The sequence below is a fragment of the Ictidomys tridecemlineatus genome, chromosome 6, assembly GCF_052094955.1.
Source record: "Ictidomys tridecemlineatus isolate mIctTri1 chromosome 6, mIctTri1.hap1, whole genome shotgun sequence".
Lineage (NCBI taxonomy): Eukaryota > Metazoa > Chordata > Mammalia > Rodentia > Sciuridae > Ictidomys > Ictidomys tridecemlineatus.
The window spans coordinates 7,513,200-7,533,368 of NC_135482.1; the positions used below are offsets into that span (position 1 = coordinate 7,513,200).

At 38.9% G+C, this 20,169-nt stretch overlaps 1 protein-coding gene across 6 annotated transcripts in view; it reads right to left on the reverse strand.

Moving 5' to 3' along the window:
* Tnrc6b (trinucleotide repeat containing adaptor 6B) overlaps positions 1–20,169 on the reverse strand; it is a 248,970-nt gene that overhangs the window by 40,709 nt on the left and 188,092 nt on the right. For 5 of the 6 annotated variants that reach the window (XM_078052688.1, XM_078052690.1, XM_021724406.3 and 2 more), the window contains 7 exons: positions 17,760–17,918; positions 14,192–14,367; positions 11,266–11,340; positions 10,403–10,448; positions 9,123–9,259; positions 7,988–8,158; positions 3,714–3,839 (listed from right to left, as the gene is read on the reverse strand). In XM_078052688.1, coding sequence (XP_077908814.1) covers positions 3,714–3,839; positions 7,988–8,158; positions 9,123–9,259; positions 10,403–10,448; positions 11,266–11,340; positions 14,192–14,367; positions 17,760–17,918 — 890 coding nt within the window. The remainder of the gene's footprint in view (positions 1–3,713; positions 3,840–7,987; positions 8,159–9,122; positions 9,260–10,402; positions 10,449–11,265; positions 11,341–14,191; positions 14,368–17,759; positions 17,919–20,169) is intronic. The other variant, XM_078052689.1, reaches the window with a different exon arrangement.

The following is a 20,169-nucleotide window of genomic DNA, read 5'->3' on the forward strand; positions in this document are numbered from 1 at the left end:
CAACCCAAATGTCTAAACAGTAGTCAGTAGTAGAAAGATTAACAAATTATATTATACTCTTATCATGGAATATTATACAAACCATAATTAATCAAAAGAACATGGGAAAACCTTACAAATAATGTCAAGTAAAAATAAGGGGTGGGCTGGTGTTGTACCAGTGCCTGGTAGCAAGTGTGAGGCACTGGTTTCAAACCTCAGCACCACATAAAAAAGTAAATAAATAAAATACAGGTCTTAAAAAAAAAAAAAAAAACTAAGGCAGGGGAACAAGACAGAAAAAAAATAAGGGAGGGGCCTATATACTATACAATTAAAGTACAAAAAAGGCAAGTTGAAACAAGACAATGTTTAATGATAGTTACAGAAAGACTAAAGAAAAGGATAAATATGCTAACATGGGGCATGCTTATATTCAACTAGTACCACTGATGACTCTGGGGACTAGTGACACTTTTGAGGACTTCCTATCTAGCCTTGCTCAACTACTCCCTTCTACAGGTTGCAGATGTGCCATATCCCTCCAAAGAATTACCCATGAACTGAGAGCAGCATCACTAAGTTCCTGGCAAATGACTGTTCATACCTGGGTTGCAGAGTAATTAAAGTGCAGGTTTGCACATTCCCATTGCAGGGAGATAATTACTCTGTTTTAAAAGCCCTTCAATCTCCAGCTGGGCTGGTGAAAGTAAAGCTCTTGTTGCAATCAACGTGACATTTAACCAAGCACTGCAGGTGCAAAATTTAAAGGTAAGACAAAAGCCTGCTAGAATGTTACTTTCTGCATATTTGAGTGACTGGAGGAAAATGACAACAGTAGAAACAATGAGGGCTGGAATACTGGTAACAAATCATTAGTTGGTTGTTTTGTGGTATTGGGGCCCCCTCGGAGGGCCTCACACAAGATAGGCCAGTGCTATACCACTGACTGAGCTCATCCTCAGCACTGCAACAAATTTAAAGATGAGTTTTGAGTGTCTGCTGTGCATGCTTACATTAAATATTGGCTTCCCCTATGAAGTGGTCAAAATGGATATAGAATTTGATATTTATCAAAACTTCGAAAAATGCCGTGCACTTTGATCCCAAAACATCACTCTGGGCAAAGTTTCTTATATAAAGATTTCTCTGCAGTATTACTTATAATAATGAAAAATTAGAAACAATTTAATATTCAATATTGGGGGAAGAGTATTAAGTAAATAAAGGTAAATGTACCTGATGAAATATCATTAAGACTGATCAACATGAGAGTGTGGCTCAGCGGCAGGGTCTGTGAAGTTCAAGGAAAGCCCTGGAGGTGGCACAATGTATGTAGCCCAGCAACTTGGGAGACTAAGGCAGGAAGATTATACATTCAAGGTCAAGGCAATTTAACAAGGCCCCGTCTCCAAATACAAATTAAAAAGGCTAGGAATATAGCTCATAGTAGAACACTTCCCTAGCATGTGTGAGGCCCAGGGTTTAATCCCCAGCATTACGGGAGAAAGAGGAAAAGGAAATGGGATGCCAGTGTTTGATTTACTTTTTTGTGGTGCAGGGCACTGAACCCAGGACCTTATTTATGGTAGGCAAGTGTTCTACCTCCAAGCTCCATCTCCAGCTAGAGCCCTGTGTGACTTAGACTGGAGAAAGCAAGACAGGAATGAAGCAAGGTGGCAGGCAGGATGCCCTTGCAATAATCTAGGAGAGGAATGGTGGTGGCCTCATCAGGGGCCCTATCAATGGAGAAGGTAAGAACAGTCAGAATCTGGATAAAGTTCTTAAGGGGAGATCTGTAATGAACTAAATGTGACCCCTTGATGACTAGCTCTAAGGTCTTTGGCCTGAATACTTGCAGAATTGGTGCCCATTTACTTGGAAGATGAGGAAATTTTTGAATGGTATCTAGGGTAGGATTGGAAGTTCTGTTTGGATGTGTTAATGTGAAGTACTGGTAAGCATCCCACTGGTGATGCAAGCCATCCCTGGAGTTGAGAAAAAAGAAGTGAGCTGTAGACACAATTTTGGTACTCAGTATTTCAAGTGATTCCACTGTGTGACATCACCTAGTGGTAGCTATAGATGGTGAGCAGAAGAGGTTGGAGAACTGAGGATCAGACATTCTGATAATTAAATATTGGGAAAGTGAGGAGGAACTTGTAAAAGAGAGGAGATTTAGATACAGAGCCAATACAGAACACGCCCACAATATTTTTCACCTGGAAAACCCTCCTCCACCCTACATTATCTATAACAGCAAAAGTCAAAATTTAGGGTACACATATACATCACTTGGAGGTAACCAGGTCCCAAAGCCCAAGATAGGCAAAAATAGCAGCCCAGATATTGATTATAAACCAGGCTGACAATGACAAGGGTTGGCTATACGACAAGGGCCAAATACCTGAAAAAGGCAAACTAAATTTTGCCAAATTTTGTCCCAAATTCTCTGTCTAGTTTCTTCTTATTCTATTCTAGATAGCATGCATGAGTATACATATGCTTCAACCAGCTTAAACTAATTATTCAAACAAACTGCACTTCCCCAAACATGCTACATTGTACTGGATATCATGTCCCTTTGCACAAAGGCTCCTGTAGCCTGGAAGGTCTCTTTAATCTGACTGTGCCCAGAAAACTGACTCATTCTTCAAGATTCATTTTAAATGTCACTGATAGTGCGAAGTCTCACCAGATTCCCCAAACACCATTAAACATTGCTATATGACATTTATCAGACTGACTATCTGCTAGTGATTTTACCATCAGAGGAGTGTGTGGGAGACTGACACAAATCCCTCACCTACATTCCTCTTTTCCCCAAAACCAAATTGCATAGCTCCCATGAAGAAATAGACCTGCAGACTTCCTATGGTATCCAAATGACTGTACCTTACACAGAGCTACTCGATGAGTTAGATTTTAGCCCAGGAATTTCTGCCTCTTCATCAGTTCTAGAACTCCCCCACCCTGAGCATCTACATAGATTTTTGGAATATGGTTCCTCAAAATTCCTAAGAAAAACCCAGCAGTCTGACAGTGCTTCTGTTTATCTAAAGCTGAACCCTTGAGGGCAACCAGCTTCTGAAGGTTGTTACGTCAGAATTCATTAAGTAGTTTTAGTTACATGTGATTTCATTAGAAAATTAGAAGATTCAAAAGGAATAATAATACTTCTCAGGCGGGGGTTGTGGCTCAGTGGTAGAGTGCTCATCTGGCACATGTAAGGCCCTGGGTTCGATCCTCAACACCACATAAAAATAAATGAAAATAAAGGTAATGTGTCCAACTACAATTAAAAAAATATAAAATTAAAAAAAAAATACTTCTCGGGGCTGGGGATGTGGCTCAAGCGGTAGTGTGCTCGCCTGGCGTGCATGCGACCCGGGTTCGATCCTCAGCATCACATACAAACAAAGATGTCATGTCCACCAAAAACTAAAAAAAAAATAAATATTAAAAAAAATTCAAAAAAAAAAAAAAAACAAAAACAAAAAACAACAACAACTTCTCATGCAAAACCACCTACTTTGTTCATATGCATGATGCTATAAAAAGGAGGTTTGATATATTGTCCCCAAAATCTTGAACCCAGCTCCAGCATGTGGATTTTCCCCATTTTGACTGGCAACTATTTTATTCCTTTTACAATCACAAACCAGTTTATTAATAACTAGTAATAACTGTTAAGAACAGTTTTTGATTTTGAACTGTGAACCAAAGTTGCTCACCTGGGGGGAGATAAACTGGGGAGGCACTTGCGCCCGGAGACTAGGAGAAGAACTCAGCGGCTGCACTGGTGTGTGCAGGCCTCTCGATTGTGCTGTGCTGTTTCCAAATAAACCGTGATTGCCGCCCTAGGGAAAGAACAGCACCAGTAAGGCTTTTTATTAACATGAGAAAACGCAAGTAAGAAGCAGTTCAGGCTTCTACCTCTCAAAAAGAATCATGATCTGTGCCCCATGGACTCACACTCATTGGGGAGTGCTGGGTGGGCAACATTACTCAAATCAAGTTATGAGCAAACCAGTCACCATCTGTGCAGGATGAGAAACAACACAAACTGAAGGGCCAAATTGAGCCAAGTGCTGGAAGCAGCACTACATTCTTTTATTGAAAGGTACAGGCAATATAAGATTAAATTACTTAATTTTTAAAGAGTCAGATTACCCAATTTATTCTCAAACCTTATAATCTGAGATCCATCTTAAAAGACACCAGAATAGAAAGACACGCTTATTAGTAGTTATCAGTTGTAAAAATCACACCATGATTCCTCTTCTCTGAATTGCTGAACCACATAATTGCTGCCATGTAATACAGTAAGCTGAGTGCCACGAGGACATGCTCAAATCTCCAAAGGCCCTTCCCTGTCCTGGATCTGCTCCACCCCTTCTTTGCTAGATGAGGAAACGTTAATCACACAGTGAGATCAAAAAGAAAGAAAGGGGAAAAGTAAAAATCATTCTAGGGATACCAAGCAAACATTACTCACCTGTAACTTCTCATTCAAATGTATAAATTTCAAGTCTAGTTAAAAATCAGTTCAGTTCCCTGGTTTTTGGAAGACACCTCCCCAAGCACATCTCCCCTGTTACAATGACAGCTAGAGACAGCTGCACTGTGCCTTTCTAACTTGTTTTTAGCTAAAGGAAAGTCCTTCAGCAAAAAAACAGTGTTTTATAACCTGACATTATTCCTCTGCCTGAGATTCTTCTCTACCCCATCTTCACTTGGCCCCCTCAAGATGCAAATCAGAAGGTCATCCTTGTCAAGGATGGCTTTCCCAAGACTTTCCTCATTCCACAGGTAAAGCAACTGAGCTCACCTCTAGATTAACAAACACTGAAACTTTGATGACACCACTTAACAAACTGTGTTAAAACAATTATTTTTCCATTCTGTCTTTCTACCACCAACTTAATCCTTCCCTCTTTGCATTCCCAGAACTCAATAAAGCCCTGGTCTGTAGGTTGCATACATCATTTGCAAACATCCATGAACCACTAATTTATCCCACTGATTATCTTCAGCAAAGAAAGAGGCACCACTGCTTGCACAGCTTATGCTGAGTGTACAAACTCTGAACTAAAGTCCCCACCTTTAGCTTACCACAGGGATAAGGCAATTTTCAAGAATTTTGCAATAGAATCATTAAGTTCTAGAACACTAAAGATACTTTGATGATTTAATGATTCAAGAACAGATTAAGGGACTGCTACAGGTAAATTAATGAACTTAAAAGCACTGAAAATAAGAATGATCATAAAAATAAAGTAGAAATGGCAATTAAAACCTATGTGTCTCATTAAAAAAAAACAAAGATCCACCATAAATTTTGTTTCCAAAAAGTTCCAGAAGCTTTGGGCTAGGGTTGTGGCTCAGCGGTAGAGCACTCGCCTAGCATATGCAAGGACCTGGCTTCATTCCTTAGCACCACATAAAAATAAATAAAGCGAAGGTAATGTGTCCAACTACAACTAAAAAATAAATATTAAAAAAAAATTCTAGAAGCTCTAATATTTCCACTCCTCCTGATTACTCACTAAACTGTCACTTTAAGGTTAAACACATCGGCTTTAACTTTTCTCAGATGACAGCTTGGCTACCAATCATCCCTGAGAATATTATCTCACCAAGAATAGTGTGCTATGATCATTCTCATATTTTACTCTCAAAGTAATTACCTTGCCACTAAATATCATTTATTCACAATCAATTGTTGGATGGTAGCTATCATCTTTCCCAGAATCCATGTTTTGGCAAAAATGAAACAATTTTATGAAGGGTTTTTTGGTGGTGGTGGTGGTGGTGGTGGTTTTGCCAGGGTGAGGGTGCTGCCAGGACTTTATGAATGCATTCTACCACTGAGCTATATCCTCAGCCCCTGGGAGTGACCTGTTAGAGACAGGGTCTTGCTGTGCTGTGCAGGGAGGGTAGCCTTGTACTCCTGTGCTCAAGCAATCCTGCCGCCTGAGAATCCCAACTAGCTGGGACTACAGGCATATGCCACTTTATCTGGCTTGGGGTCAGTTTAAATTTCAACCTTCCCTTTGATAAGGGAAAAAGAATCTGTATCTGTAAGTTTTGGTAAAATCAAGCCCCCACTTTCCTTTTTCCAGGAGACAAGACTCTACCTTTCCCATTAAAGTTTAAGGATCTCTAAAGCTATACATAAAACATTGATATATCTGAAATGGAAAATAGTAGTCAATCAAAAATGCCTTCCCTCTACCTTAATAAGGAATCTTGGCACCACAGTGCTTATTTTCTTGGCTTGGATTTGCTGTTGTACACAGTATTAGGGAAATCCTATTTATCTGGCCTTTTAAAAAATTAAATTTAGAAATTAAGACAACAGTATTCCAAATCTTGTATGTATGCTAACATTGCTTTATCTGGCTATCACTCAAGTTTTGACTGTTGTATGTGAGGCTTCAAAGACAACTGGAGTCCTCATAATAATTGGTAATATGTGCTTTAACCCCAGTGTTCAACTCAGGAGAATCTATTAATTTAAAACAAAAGCAGCAAGCTGATTGAAATCTTATGTAACTTGGAAAATAAAAACCTTGAATTTTACTTTTAATTATGAAGTATATTCAATTAACTCTGAATGAGGATAGCCTAAGAAGACCTAGAGCATGGGGCTGCTCCAGGTCCAATGAAACTGCTTTATTTGGACAGAACATGTGCACCAAGGTGGGCAACAACAGACTTTGTAGCAATGCACAAACAACAAAAACAAGGAGGAACGAATGATCTTTTCGTAAAGTCCAGGGCCAAACTAGTTTGGATGGTCTATTATGCTCAAGAGTATACACTAACGGCTTCTGATAATTATGCAATCTTAGACCACATTTATCATCAGCATTAACCAAGAATATTATGAAAATTTTACACATCTCAACTCAAAATATAAGAGTAATATATATCCATATCCTCTGTGGAAACATAAAAACAGTGAAAAATAAAGGAAGAAAACAAAAATTTACTTATGATTCCCAGTCCAGATATAACCAATCTGAACACATAGACACAGTATAATCCTCATTTTAAAATGTGCCAGGGCAACAACTGGACATAAATGCCTAGGAGCACCCAGACTATGGTCTAAGAAGAACTGCTTTATGTCAGCCTTCAATGTTTATATGATAGTCATACAGAATACAACTAATAATTACACACTGTAATCAATGTCCTCCTATGATACCCTGGGGTAAAGGACACAGTGATAGTGGGGGCTCCCAGAGTGGTAGCTAGTGAGATTCCTGCTAGAGTTATTGTTGCAAAGACACTGTTGCTCCAAATTCCTGGCTTTCTCCACAGACTACAACAGACTGTGGAGTGACAAGAATCCTGCTGTGCCCCCTCAGGCCTGAGAGAGCCAGAAGGCAGCAGGTTACCAACCCTTCCCTTCCCTTCCCTGGAGGACATCCAGGTGCAATCCTACCTAGCAAGGGGCTGTTTAGGTCCAAAGAAGCCACCACATCTGAGAAAGAGCTCTTCTTTTGGGTAATTATTGTATTTTAAACTTAAAGACATGACATTTTAGGATGCTGTAGCCCTCAAATAAGAATCTTACTAGTTTTGCTGTTATTTTTTGATTAGCAGGCATATTAAATTGAAAAGACCCCCAAAGTATTACTTGTTATCCAATCTAATGCTAAAAATAGCACATATTGCTAACTTAGATCATATAAGGTATTTACGGTGGCCTCATTAACATTTTCCCATCAGTTATTAGTTAACTTATTAAATGTGAATTCATGAGCAAAAATGAGAAATCAAATTTTTAAAAAGGTTTAAAATAAAATCTATGTTGAGAAACATGGAGAGAGATGGGTTCTATGGGATCTAAGATCTAAAACCTACACTTAGTATCATTCTGTGCATTCAGTAATCAACAAATTTCCCAGAGACAGACAAATAATGCAATAAACTGCAGACCAGGGCCAAGGCGAGGCCATAGCCAAGCAGTTACAAATTTGAGAGGCCTCCTTACTTGTCTAGCAGCGAAGTTTTGGGGGTTGAGCCCTGTGCCGATTGCTCCAAGGCTGACGTTGGGTAGTGTGGAACCAGAGGGAGACAGCTTGTAGCTGGGAGAAGGGGAGAAGGGAGAGCAGGGAGCCTCATCCCCAAGGCACCCATCTTGATTGGAGAAAGGCAAAGTCAGCTGAAAGGTAGTAGGAGTTAGCCAATCACAATGAGTGTTGGTTAGTGAAGCAACAGAATGCAAGAAGGGAAAGAGAGAGACACTAGGAATAAACAAAGTGAGAGCGTATTAGCAATAACCCAGGATGGAATCTGGATAATAATCTGGATAATCACCATCACACTCTGCCCAACAGATACTATCTATCATGCTCTTTGAAACAGTTTTCTTTTCACATTCTGTCCACTGCATTAGATAAATGTTGCCAGACACTTATTTTTTTCTGCATCTAATATTGATTCCTCTCACTGTGTGGCTCCTTTAACAGAAGCCAGGGTAATCTTCTTTAGAAGTATGTTGCTGCCTGGACCAGCATCAGTGATGTCAAAAAGGTGCCAGATCTAAACATTTTTGTCTTAACTGCTTTATGAAGACCAGGAGCACTGCAAATTGGTGTTTTGAAACAAGGAACAATGTTTTCCTTTAGAAATGTTAAAAATTAAAAAAAAAAAAGATAAAAATTATTTGACTCCATCAGATAGTTGAGAATTTGAAAAGTACACCACTGTTACTAAATACAAACTACTAGGAAAGTGGGAAAGAAAAAGAGTTCTTTCAAAACTGAAGGCAAGGCCTTAGGAAATACAAGTATTTGCACAATACCCAAAATGTATTTTGTAGTTGCAGAGCAGAAGAGGGGGAAATAATTCAGAATAAATTTATCTCTAAAATTTCCTCTACATGCTTTGAGTGTGTATTACCCATCAAACTTCATGAATATTTCAAAACCTAGATCTTGGTCACAATACTCGCATGCTAAAGACAGACCTTTCTAGATCCTGCCCAATCACCTATTCTCAGGTCACCACTTCAATGCAAGTGATGTTTTGTGCTTTACTCATTGAGTCCAGAATCAGTTATCAAAATCTGACAATGGGAACCAAACCAGTTCTCTTGAATTATTATCTTAAAGAATTCAACTCACCTTCTCAAAATAAGGCCCACTATCTGTGGTTCCCATGTCTTTGGAATTAGGTGGACGGAACCCAGATCGATCCTTCCTCATGATATCATTAAAATCCCCGAGATTCATTGCTCGCTTGTCCACATCAAATTTCTTATCTGAAAGGACATAAACAGAGTGAAAATTTCAAGAACCAAGAGAGACCCACCCACCTTGCTCTCTGGGGTGCTGGGTATAACCTCTTTCTGCTCCTTGGGGAAAAGATCAGGAGAGATCTCACTGGGATAATCTGTTGGGTTTTGTCCCCAGAACACATGTGGGTTCTTTACTAGAAGCAACACAAGACACAAGACACGTATCTGCTGCAGCTTGTCTTCCAGGGAGAACAGAAAGAGAGCCTTAGGGCTAACCCAGTACAAATCTGGCTAAGAAAATATTTAGATGGTTATTGATGTGTTTAATGAATACATCTTGCTCATAAATTTGTGTTTCTCAGTGAGAGAAACTGTTTTTTCTTTTTTAGCATCTGGTAGATAAATGATGAAGTTGTGAAATACAGTTATAGGGGGAAATGTCAAAGAGGCCCAGCTGTTGCTTTGAAATTTAAAGTTTGAGAGCTGCACACAGTCAAAAGCGTCCCTGTCACCTGCACAATGTAATCTCCTAAATGGACCAATCTCTCCCATTTTCCCCTCATAACTCTATAAATTTGCTATTATATATCAGAGCTCCACACTACATACTTCCCTTACTACCCAGGATTGTTTTCTTTTTGTCTTAGTTTAAGTTCCTCAGGGTGAATAATAGCATTACTAAGAAAATCCCACAGATTTTCAGATAGGGCTGACACTATAAGCTCTCAAACTGCAATGGAAGAGTATGTTAGTAATGAAAACAGCAACTGAGGCCCAAGTCTAGCAGCACCACAGATATCAGGATATTGTTACCTCTCTTGAAAAAACTGGGAAGATGTGGCACAACCCAGCCTGCAGTCCTCTATAACACCAATGCTTGGAATGAAGAGCAAGGCTGATTTTTAGGTAGACTCTCCCTCTGCGGTTAACTGACAACTACCATGTCCTATTTTCTTATAGGGGGCACACATCACTTCTTTACATTTGTTCCTGCTCTTGCCATGTGAGTTTTCAACTTCTACCTAGTGTTTTATGTGGTATCTTATACAGAGTAAGCATTTAATAAATGTCCATTGAACTGCCCCATCCCAAGTTAACACGGCAGGAGATCCCAGTGGCACATCATTAACACCAGTACATTCCAATCCTTGGTGAACTGATACACACCTACAGACAAATCCATTTTGCTGCCTGGATTATCTTCAGTTTGACTCTGAAAATTCAAATTAAAAACAGATGAGAGAAAATTAAGGGTGCACATGTAAATTAGGGAAGAAGTAGCATTATTCATGTGAAAGCCACATCTTATCAGGGGCACTATAAAATTAACTTTACACTGGAACGAAGACCTTAACATTTTAACATGCTAATTTGATTGCTGCTAGTATCTGAAATTCTTAAAATTCAATTTTCACATATGATTAGCCTCCTACACCTATGGACAGAGAAATGGCTAGACAGCTGCAGGGAGAAATAAACCCGTCCTCAAGTTCCAGTCAGCCCAGGATCAAATTCCATGAGTGGCAGCCAAAAGATGACGACTTCTTCTCGTGACTCGTCAAGTCACCACGTCTGAAAAGGTGTAGCCAAGTCATTTATCTGTTGGCAATCAGGTCAGGTGTCCCCACAATGTTCTTAAGAAATAAGGAAACAAGAAATCCACAAGAATTCCCTACATAATTAATCCCTGTAGTTTTTCTAGGTATTTTGTTGTTCTCTTTTTAAAATTAAAATATAAAAACTGACACAATAGTGTTAGGGAAAACTGTGTGAACTTAAGTTGTTTGCCAATTTCTTCCCCAAGGAAAAGGACACAAAGATAGCAAATTGAAGCCCTCATCTTTAAATTTTGAAGTATATCATTAAGAATAAAAGAACAGAAAGCAAATAGTGTAATTCAAAACATCAAAAACACTGCTTAATTAGCTTCTAAATTTGTATTATTATATGATAATGTGGCAATAGATTTAAAATTCATACTAAACCTAAAATTTGGGATACATTATACATATGAGAAAAGTAAAACTTACCAGCAATCCCATATTTGAAAACTGTTTGGCAAGAGGATTCATCCATGAATCATTGTTTCCTCCTTTTAGTGAGCACTACAGAAATGAAATATGTAACCTCAGAACCGCATAATTTAATCTCCCCCTCCTGGGTTGCAAAAGTACACATTGAAAACGTAGAACCAATAGTTTAACTCTGTGAACCCTATTTCTCTAAATTACTTTGGTATTTTAATGTTAGTTTAAATGATTAATAAGATCTCATTCTGTTTTCATTCTTTCTCTACTTATCACCCCGAACTAGAAGTAACTAGAGAGACACAAGGTACTTTTATTTTTTAAAATGTAAAGAAGTTATAAAATGTGATTTCTGAGCACTACCACTTCCACTTTCAGTGGGTTGCTCTTCTTGTGACTCAAGCTGGTTTGTATTACGGAAAAATAAAGAGCTGATGATGGTGCACATCAGCTTTCATTTGGAAGGAGCCTACTTAAACAGGACATCCATACAGAGGTGTGGATGCAATGAGAACAACAATGTAGTACCTCATCTATTTCACAGCACAAAGGACATTTGTTCGCAGTCGGAAAGAGGACTGGTATAAGACACCATCACCTATCTTCTGGGCAAATAAGTTGTTTGTTAATGGGATCAGGAAGACTCTCCTGAACAAGGCACCAGTCATCAGCTCACTTCCACTTCTGGAAAGAAGACAGGTGGAACTGTGATGGGAATTTGGCAGGATGGAGTCCATGTTATGGCTTGCATCTAGTACTGTTTCCCCCTACAAAGGTCATGTGTTAACAATGCAGCAACATTCAGAGGAGCTGTAACCTCATCAGTGGATTAATCCATTTGATGAAGTAATAATTTGAATGGACTACTGGATATCTGAGACAGGTGGGTATGGCTAGAGGAGGTAGGTCATTGGGCTTGTGCCCTTAGGGAATCACATCTCGTCATTGTTGTCACTTCCTGGTTGCCATGAGCTGGGCAGCTTTCTGCCACCATACCCTTCCACCATGATGCTTTGTCTCACCTCAGGCCCAGGAATGGAGGCGACTGACTATGGATGGAGACTCTAAAACCGTAAGCCAAAATAAACTTTCTTCCACTGAGTTGTTCTTATCATGTATTTTAGTTACAGTGACCAAAAACTAACTAAAATAGTTTATATTAATATAATTAATACTAATAGTGTGCTCTATAGGTAAAAATTATGTGTTGTGATATTTGTCATATTTATAGATTTTGAGGTCCAAAAGTCCTCCCTGGAGGGAAAGGGGGAAGTTATTTTTGTTTTTTTTTTTTTAATTTTTTTCTTTTAGTTGTAGATGGACACAATACCTTTATTTTATTTGTTTATTTCTATATGGTGCCAGGGACTGAACCTAGTGCCTCACATATGCTAGGCAAGCAAGCACTCTACCACTGAGCGACAACCCCAGCCCTGAAGTTGTTTTTTAACAGGTGAAAGGTTTTAGTTTTGTAAGATAAAAACAATGTTGTTTTGATGGTAGCCCAATGGCATGAACATAATTAATGCCACTGAACTGCACACTTAAAATGGTTAAGATGATAAATGTTATGTGTACTTTACCACAATTTTTCAAAAAAGGTCCTCAGAATGAAAGTCTCAGAATCACTGGCATAGGAGCTGAAGCACCCAACTTCCATTTAACTCAATAAAATAAATCTTGGTTGTCACCCGAGTAGGGCATTCATTAGGATTAGGGTTAGGGTCAGGGTTAGGGTTCTAAGACGAATTCTCCTTTTGGTCATCTGTTAATGACCAAAACACTGCCAAAGCAGACTAGAGAACATAAAGGTATAAAGATGCTGAAAAGATTACCAAATAATTTCTTTTGTGATGGGAGTAGGAAATAAAAGTCATTTAAAAAGGGAAAACATTAAGGAATTGTATGAATAAAATGTCTCCAAAAGAAACAAACTGTCTTCTCCTGCTACAGAAGAAACTCAAGGTATTTAACTAAATCAATATTTCATAGGCAAAGGGATAAAGGCTACCAGAAGGTCTTCTAAGATAGCATCAGGTGTTTGAAACCTGGGAGAATATTAACTGTGAAGTGTTTCACAGGACAACAGTGCTCTCAGACTGAAAATCAGTATATGCTTATTTCTGTCATTTTTCGTGTGTGTAGAGAAAAAAAAAAGGAGAACCCTACTGCCAAGGCAATAGTTTAGGTGAAAAGACTATTGCTCTAGATTAAAAACCAAAGCCCTAGAGCTAGGGGTACAACTGAACAACTGAGTGGTAGAGTGCTTGTCTAGCATGCACAGGGCCCTGGGCTCCAAACAGCACTGCAAATAAACAAACAACCTCATTAAACTATGCAAATCCAAGGAGAAATTAAGTTGTTATAAGATACGGAAAGTGAAAAGTTTAGAAGTCAGCCTGGTACAGGATGTAGAGAAATCACCTAGTTGCTATATAACAAGAGCACACAATGATACTTTGATTAGAAGGGAGGTTCTGGGCTTTGGGCTTTCCCCAGTCAGGTAAAACTACAACAAGACTGCCTGGAGAAGCCAGTATTATCTTGCTTGAGTTTCTCTTGTATATCTCCGTTGCACTTAAGAACTTCTTTGGCTTTTTAATGTCAATGCATAAAATATTTTTAAGACATGCTTGGAGAGTTTCCAACACATTGTTATTATGGGGAAACCAAAAATGGAAGATGACCTTGCATCTTAGCAAACTTCTTTGTACCCACAGCAACAGTTCTATAGTGCAAGGTTTCAAGGTCAGGGAAGAAGAACAGGGATAAATAGGAAGCAGTTACCGGTTTTTAAGGAAATATTTCCCCTTACTTAAGACCTCTGAGACTTTAGTTCCCTCACTCCTTCCATTAACACATTCTCAGTTCTGCATTCTTCTGCCTTCTAAGAATGAGTAAGCAAGCGCAAATATTTCTGAAGGACTACCTTCATTTGTTTCTTTCCTCCTTGTCCCCAGCTTGCGGAGTTGTGGGAGGACGCACTTCCCTGAGAGCCGGTGGTGTTCCAGACTCCTCCATCATCCTCCTCTTCCCAGCTGGGATGGCGAGTTCCTGTGACTGGCCCATCACTCTCCCCCCAGCCATCTTGCATAGATTTGGAATCTTTTAAGAAAAAAAAATGAATCAGGTGTTTGTAACAACCAAAAAATTATGTATGTAGCCGGGCATGGTGGCACATGCCTGTAATTCCAGTGACTCCAGAGGCTGAATTAGGAGGATTGTAAGTTTGAAACCAGCCTCAACAACTTATCAAGACTCTCAGCAACTTAGCAAGGGCTGGGGATAAAGTACCCCTAGGTTCAATTCCCAGTAACCCCCTAACCTGTCCTCCCCAAAAAGGAGGTATAAAATGTGGAATGTGGAGGATAGAGGGAAGGGGAGAAAGACAACAGAAAAATCAAAGAGGGCTGTGAAGTTCAAAAGGACAGGGCCTCAATATTCTGTCTATTCTATCAACATCTACACACGTGTGTGTGTGTGTGTGTGTGTGTGTATGTGTGTGTGTGTTTCATTGCTGGGGATTAAACCCGGGGCCTCACATACTCTAGGCAAGTGATATCCCCTTTAAACAAGATCTTTAACTTGAAGATTGAGATTAAAACCTTAATCTCCCTCTAAAAATACTGTATGCAATTAGATTAGCCTATTTAGATTTCACCTACATCTTTTGTGCACTTAGCTTCATGTGAAGTGTAGAGCCAAAAACTGACTCTTCTAGTTCCTTCTTCAAATGACTACTGCCATCCCCTGGGGCCAGGCCCATGACAGCTAGACAGTTGATTTCTTCTAACTGCAGCATTTCATGCCCCCAGGAGGCCCAGGTGAACGCCAAAGGGGTTTTCTGTCAGGGTAGCAAGAGGCAGGCCTGCTGCTGGTCATTCAGTGATAACCAGAACTGTGTTATTAATTTACATAATCCTGCATTACATTTATATTATGGATTATACCATATAAACACAGGCTTCATACCACATACTGTCAAGCAGTCAGAATCTAAATGTAAAAAATACACTGCCCGCCCTATGTAGTGATGCACGCCTGTAATCCCAGTGGCTGGGGAAGCTGAGGTAGGAGGATTGAAAGTTCAAAGCCAGCCTCAGCAACTTAGTGAGACCCTGTCTCTAAAGAAAATATAAAAGGAGCTGGGGATGTGGCTCAGTGGTTGAGTACTGGGGTTCAATTCCCAGTACCAAAAAAAAAAAAAAAAAAAACCACAGGTGAACTCTTCTTTTAGAGAAAAGAGCTTAACTTTTAACAAGATATTCCATAGCATGTTTTAAAAGAATGCTTTAAAAAATAATATTTCTTCTCGGGGGCTGGGGATGCTCAAGTGGTAGCGCGCTCGCCTGGCATGCGTGCGACCCGGGTTCGATCCTCAGCACCACATACCAACAAAGATGTTGTGTCAGCCGAGAATTGAAAAATAAATATTAAAAATTCTCTCTCTCTCTCTCCTCTCTCACTCTCTCTTTAAAAAAAAAAAAATTAAAAATAAATAAATAAATAATATTTCTTAGAAAAAAAGGGGGAGTGCATATAAGTAAGGAGAGCTGGGGTGCAGCTCAGGGCTACAGTAATTAGCATGCAGCAGGCCCTGGGTTCCATCTCCAGCACCAACGGGATGGGGCTCTGATTTTAAATAACAGAACTTATAATATCAAACTTAAGGCATCCAGAGGCTAGAGAAATCACAGATGAACTACTAGCATCACCTGGAGGCTCTAACTCTCCCTCTGTGCACTGCACATTCAAATCACCCAGTAAGAGGACATGAACTGTAACTACAGATGCTCCTGAGAAGAAGATATTACAGAACATGGAAAAAGAAGGTTTGTGATGGAATAAAGGGATTCTTAAGATTGGAAAATCACTAAAAAATCCTGAAGGTCCTGTTGAAAGGTCTGTGTTGAGGGTCTGGTAAGCAATGTGGATCTATTTCAAGTCTATGGGGTGACATATCCCACGACGACAACTGACCTCATAATTTAAAACAGGAGAACAAAGTCTTCACAAAGTTTGGGATATCTATGAAGCTGAGGAGATTCGGGAGATCTTTGCTTTTGTTTTTGTAGCAACAGAGATTGAGCTCAGGTACGCTGTGCCCTTGAGCCACATACACGGCCCTTTTTATTTTGTGACAGGGTCTTGGTAAGTTGCTGAGGCTGGCCTTGAACTTGCCAGCTTCCTACCTCCCAAGTTGCTGGGATTACAGGCATACATTGCCATGCCTGGCAAGTAGTTATTTAGGCACAAATGTGAATTTCTAGAATAAAACTAATAATATTCTTTTCAAGGCACTGTAAAAGTCTTAATTATCATAGGATAAACTTAACCACAGAATCTTTTCTCTTCTTCAAAGTCTGAGCATTCCATAAAATTAATTTTTTTAATTAAAAAAAAAACAAATCTGCTATGTTTTAGAAAAGAAATGTTAAAGCTCTTTTAAGAAAGATACAAAGAAGTGAAAATGGACATTCAAAATTTTATTTTTTTAATTTAGGAATATCCAATGAGACATTCCATAGCATGAGTCTACAAAGTTTCCCAAAATTATGGTGCCAGCTGGAGCAAGTATAGTTTTCCATTTTCAACAATTATGAGTAAGTAGGATGTTCTTCATTTAAAAATTGGAATGAAGGAATCTTTGTCAGGTTAAAAAAACCTGTAAGTGTTCAAACATGGGTGGATGAATGAAAATAGAAAAAGTACAGACGGACGAAGTCCCTGGCAAAGACGAGGTTCTACATTAGAAGCCAAGGAGCTCTTTTGAGGCCAGCCTTAGCATCCTGGTGAGACACTGTCACAATATAAAAGTAAATAAATAAATAAAAAGGGTGTGTGTATACCTTGGTGCCAGCAATTCTAGGTTCAATCCTCAGAATCCACCCCTCTCCCCCGAAGAAAGTCAGGGTACTCTTTAAATTATATTAACAAAAGAGTAGATTTGCAAAATGGATAAAACAACATGTTTAGGTTACTGGGTAAAAATGCATTACATCAAAATCAAAGTTCTGACCAGATACCAAATCTAGCTTTAAAAAAATAAAAATCAACAAGGGCTGGGCTACAGCTCAGTGGTAGAGCACTTGCCCCTCATATGTGAGGCAGTGAGTTCGATCCTCAGCACCACATAAAATAAAAGTATTGTGTCCACCTACAACTAAAAAAATAAATGTTTAAAACAAAAACAAAATCAATTGGGCTGGGAGTATAGCTCAGTTGGTAGAATGCTTGCCTTGCATGCACAAAGCCCTGGGTTCAATTCCCAGCACCACCACCAAAAAAAAAAAAAAAAGAAAAAGAAAAAGAAAACAATATTAATTTATGACTTCTAGTAAACACTTTAACATATCCCAAGACCAATTACCATTTGATACTATTTAGTGTTCAAGGTACTGAAACAACAATTTAAAAACATTAAACACTCCTCACGAAAATGTCTGACTTCCACATTAATAAAGAATATCTCAAATTTAAAACTGCGGTCTACTTACTGGGTTTCATGGCATTGGAAGCATTGGCAGGTGTGCTCCCCCAGCCCGAGGTCGATGCTCCTGCATCGTCCATCTCTCCCCACCCAGGACTGCTTTCATTCGGTTCACCCCAAGCCGAAGTCCCATTATCTGGAGCAGGTGGTGTGCTTTTACTCCAGACTGTAAAAAAGAAGTGCATCTTTAAGAACGACCTGTTAAACAGCTCAGGGGGTGGGCAGTGGCAGGAAGAGGCACACCCTACATTCTCTTAGCAGAAACAAGACACATGTTCAACCTCTACGGAGGCTATATGGCAGTGTCACTTTAAAGAAGTCCAAGGGCATAACACTTTTGACCAGTACCTACCTCTACCCAGCAGAAAGTCTACCACCAGACACATATGAAAGTCAAAGTCAATGAGACTATATGCACAACACTGACTGCATCAGTGTTAGAAAAACCTGGAAGCAATCTATCAGAAGGGGGCAAGGTAGGGACCAGCCAGGGGTCCTCCATAAAATGAATACTAGATATGAAATAATTCAAAGTACTGCATGTGCTAATATGAAAAGCTTAGAAGTAGGTGAAAACAGTAAAGTGAATAACATTGTCTAGTATAACCCCTTAAAAATTTTTAAAGGATAGACATATTTTGCCAATCTACTGGAACATGATATATGAATGAAACAAACTTCTAAGAGATTATCTATAAAGAGAGATACAAAAGGCTAAGATACTTTTATTTAATTTTTAGTTTTAGGTGAACATAATATCTTTATTTTATTTTTATGTGGTGTTGAGGATCAAACCCAGTGCCCTGTGCATGCCAGGTGAGCACATTACCACTTGAGCCACATCCCCAGCCCTACTTTTCTATCTTTTGTTTTCCTGTACAGTTTAAGGGTTTTTACTAAGTGAATATAATTTTTTAATGTAAGCAATTTTTATTCTACATAGAGAGTCAAAGCACAACCTTCATTTCCTTTCTCATTCTTTTCAATACTTGGAAAAAAAAGAACTAGTTAAATATAATCATTTTCTGTGTGGTAAAAAATAAGTGAGTTCATTGATCACAGGTTACTTTGAGGAGTAGAAAACTGATCACTAAAATTATACTAAGTGTAAACAAAAAAGACTTGAAATGTGCATCCCCTTCATATATGGAACTACATGCTTTTATGGGGACATTCAAGTCAAGGGACACTCATGACAAACTAAGAATGAAATTACTACTTATTTTTAACTTACCAGATGTTTCCTATTCAAATGGTGAGGAAACCGAGTTTAATTTCAGGTAAATGACTAACCTGAGATAACCATCTCTAATGAACAGTATACTCCCTTCCAGAGGTAATCATTAAGAATCACCAGGAAAAGAAACCCAAAGGGTCCAGATACCAGCTCTACTGCAGCATTATGATGCCCTCTGCAAGAACAGCTTGGACAGATTCCTTTCACTGGAGGGGAGGACAGGCACCAAGGATGAGTGTGCAGGTAGAATATGGATAGAAATTAGGTAGATCTGCTTCCACTACCACTTTGGTTCTCTATTTTTAAAACTCATTAAACTTTTTTAGAATTCACTCCCCACTTTTTGAAACACCAAGGACTGAATCCAGGGCTTCGTGCATGCCAGCAAGCGCTCTCTACCCATGAGCTACAACCTCAGCCCCAGTTCTTTATTTTTAAATTTAGAGCACAGTTTGTTTGGTAAGATGTTAAGTCTTTTGGATTCTGCAGACCAAGACAATTATAGAACAATAATTCTTCGGATTAACACAGAGATGCCAGTTTTTTCTCTTGCCACAAAGGAATACCATAATCTACTAGCAGCAGCTGATGCTGCAAGCATCTATAGAAGGACAGGCACTTCAAAAATAAAATTGATCAATAAATAAATGAAAAAATGTTCAACATCTCTAGTAATTACAGAAATGCCAAATCAAAATTATAGAGTTCTATTTCACACTCCAGTCACAGAACAGCAATTATCAAGAATACAAGCAACAATAAATGTGGGTAAGATGTGAAGGAAAAAGGTACATTCATATATTGCTGATGGGACTGCAAATTGAAAGCAGTATGGAGATTCCTAAAAAAACTTGAAATGGAACCACCATTTGACCCAGTCATCCTACGTCTAGGTTTATACCCAAAGGACTTAAAATCAGCATACTACAGTGACACAGTCACTTCAATGTTCATAGCAGCTCAATTCACAACAGCTAAACTATGGAACCAACCTAGGTGCTCTTCAACAGATGAATGAATAAAGAAACTGAGGTATATATACACAATGGAATATTAGCCTTAAAGAAGAATAAAATTATGGCATTTGGTGGTAAATGGATGAAATGGAGAATTTTATACTAAGCAAAATAAGACAATTCCAAAGAACCAAAGGCTGAATGTTTTCTCTGATATGCAGATG